The sequence below is a fragment of the Colobus angolensis genome, unplaced genomic scaffold (genome assembly GCF_000951035.1).
Source record: "Colobus angolensis palliatus isolate OR3802 unplaced genomic scaffold, Cang.pa_1.0 Scaffold14, whole genome shotgun sequence".
Classification (NCBI taxonomy): Eukaryota; Metazoa; Chordata; class Mammalia; order Primates; family Cercopithecidae; genus Colobus; species Colobus angolensis.
In genome coordinates, this window is record NW_012114488.1 from 22,405,506 (window position 1) to 22,406,990 (window position 1,485).

At 55.1% G+C, this 1,485-nt stretch overlaps 1 protein-coding gene across 2 annotated transcripts in view; it reads left to right on the plus strand.

The window, feature by feature from the left end:
• The first annotated feature begins 575 nt into the window (after positions 1–575).
• KPNA5 (karyopherin alpha 5 (importin alpha 6)) overlaps positions 576–1,485 on the plus strand; it is a 52,635-nt gene continuing 51,725 nt past the window's right edge. The window contains exons 1-2 of one of the 2 annotated variants that reach the window (XM_011935065.1): positions 576–801; positions 955–1,014. In XM_011935065.1, the coding sequence (XP_011790455.1) occupies positions 579–801; positions 955–1,014 (283 nt within the window). In that variant the 5' untranslated portion in view covers positions 576–578. The remainder of the gene's footprint in view (positions 802–954; positions 1,015–1,485) is intronic. The other variant, XM_011935067.1, reaches the window with a different exon arrangement.

Sequence of the window (1,485 nt, forward strand, 5' to 3'; positions counted from 1 at the left end):
TGCATACCTGTAGTTCCAGCTACTTGGGAGGCTGAGGCAGGAGAATCGCTTGAACCTGGGAGGCGGAGGTTGCAGTGAGCCGAGATCACGAGATCATGCCACTGCACTCCAGCCTGGTGACAGAGCGAGACTCCGTCTCAAACACAAACAAACAAACCACAAAAACCCACAGATGTTATAGAATATAAAATTATAAATGACAAATTAAAAAGCTTGAAACAAAACGAGCAGAGCATATAAAAGGAAGTTAATGATGCTGAAGAAAACGTGAGCCTCTCTGTACACTCAACAAGGCTGCGATTTTTACCAACCTTTTTGCACTGTTGTAGCCCCAATAATGAATCCAAAATGGTACTTGACACAGTTTATATCCTTAAGAATGTAGGCATGCACGCACGCGTGAAGAATGAATGAATGAGGGGGTCGCCCCTTTGCACACACAGAGGTCTAGGGGCCGCAGAGTACCTACAGCCTGGCCACCGCAAGCGCAACTAAAATCTAGGGGTTGTCGCAGGCGCAGGCTCCTCCTTCGGTGGGTGGGGCGGAGGCGCGCACTTTCTCTACGCCCCACCGCTAGGATGTGTGGCCACCACTCCGCCGCCGCCGCCGCCGCCGCGTCGAGTGCAAGGGCTTCTGGGAGCCGAGCCTCGGGGTCTCGGAGAAGGGGCGCAGGTGGCCGCCATCTTGGATTGCAAACTGGGTCGCTAGGCTTCACGCCAGGGGCGGCCCTTCTGTTAGCCGCCACACACGTCGCCGCTGGGGACTGGGAAATCAGGGCATCGGAGAGTGCCACATTAATGGGTAAGTTGGAGTGAACACGGGCTAGGTTGGGGGAGCCTCGGGCTTCGTCCCTTTGGGAACTCCTAGTTCTGGGGCCATGGTTTTTATTTACCCCTTCCTTTGCGAAGGTCTCTGGAACCTGGCGGTGCCGGGGGTTTCTCATGTTTTCCCCAGGGCGACAGCGGTCGCGGGGGCGTGGCAGCCGGACCTTTCTCTTGCGGACGCGAAGGCGTGGTGAGTTCAGATTCTTTCAGCAGGTCCTCAGAAGGAGTGGTGGGCAACCGGTCTCGTCTTCGCCTCCCCGCCTCACCGTTTCCCGGTAGTTCTTTTCAGTTAATGGAATTGCCAAACGTTGCCACTCATACCTGGTACCCAGCGGTTGTGTCCAGCAGCTTGTGGAAAATCCACAGTGTCCAAAGAAGATACAGGTTCCATCCCGGGGGCCTCCTAGCCTCGCCCTCTCCCTCCGCCAGCTGCCCTGCTCCACCTGCGTGCAGGTGCCTCTAGTGCTCATTCCCGACGACAAAGCAAGCCTGGGTTCCACGCTTCTGATACTCGGTCAGCTCCCTTCTAAGATGAAAACTTAGTTTTTCATCGATAATGCATAGGAGATGGAAGTATTTGAAAGCTGTGAAATGACAGTGATACCCTAAAGAATGTGACACTGGCAGCGGGCGCGGTGGCTCACGCCTGTAATCCCAGCAG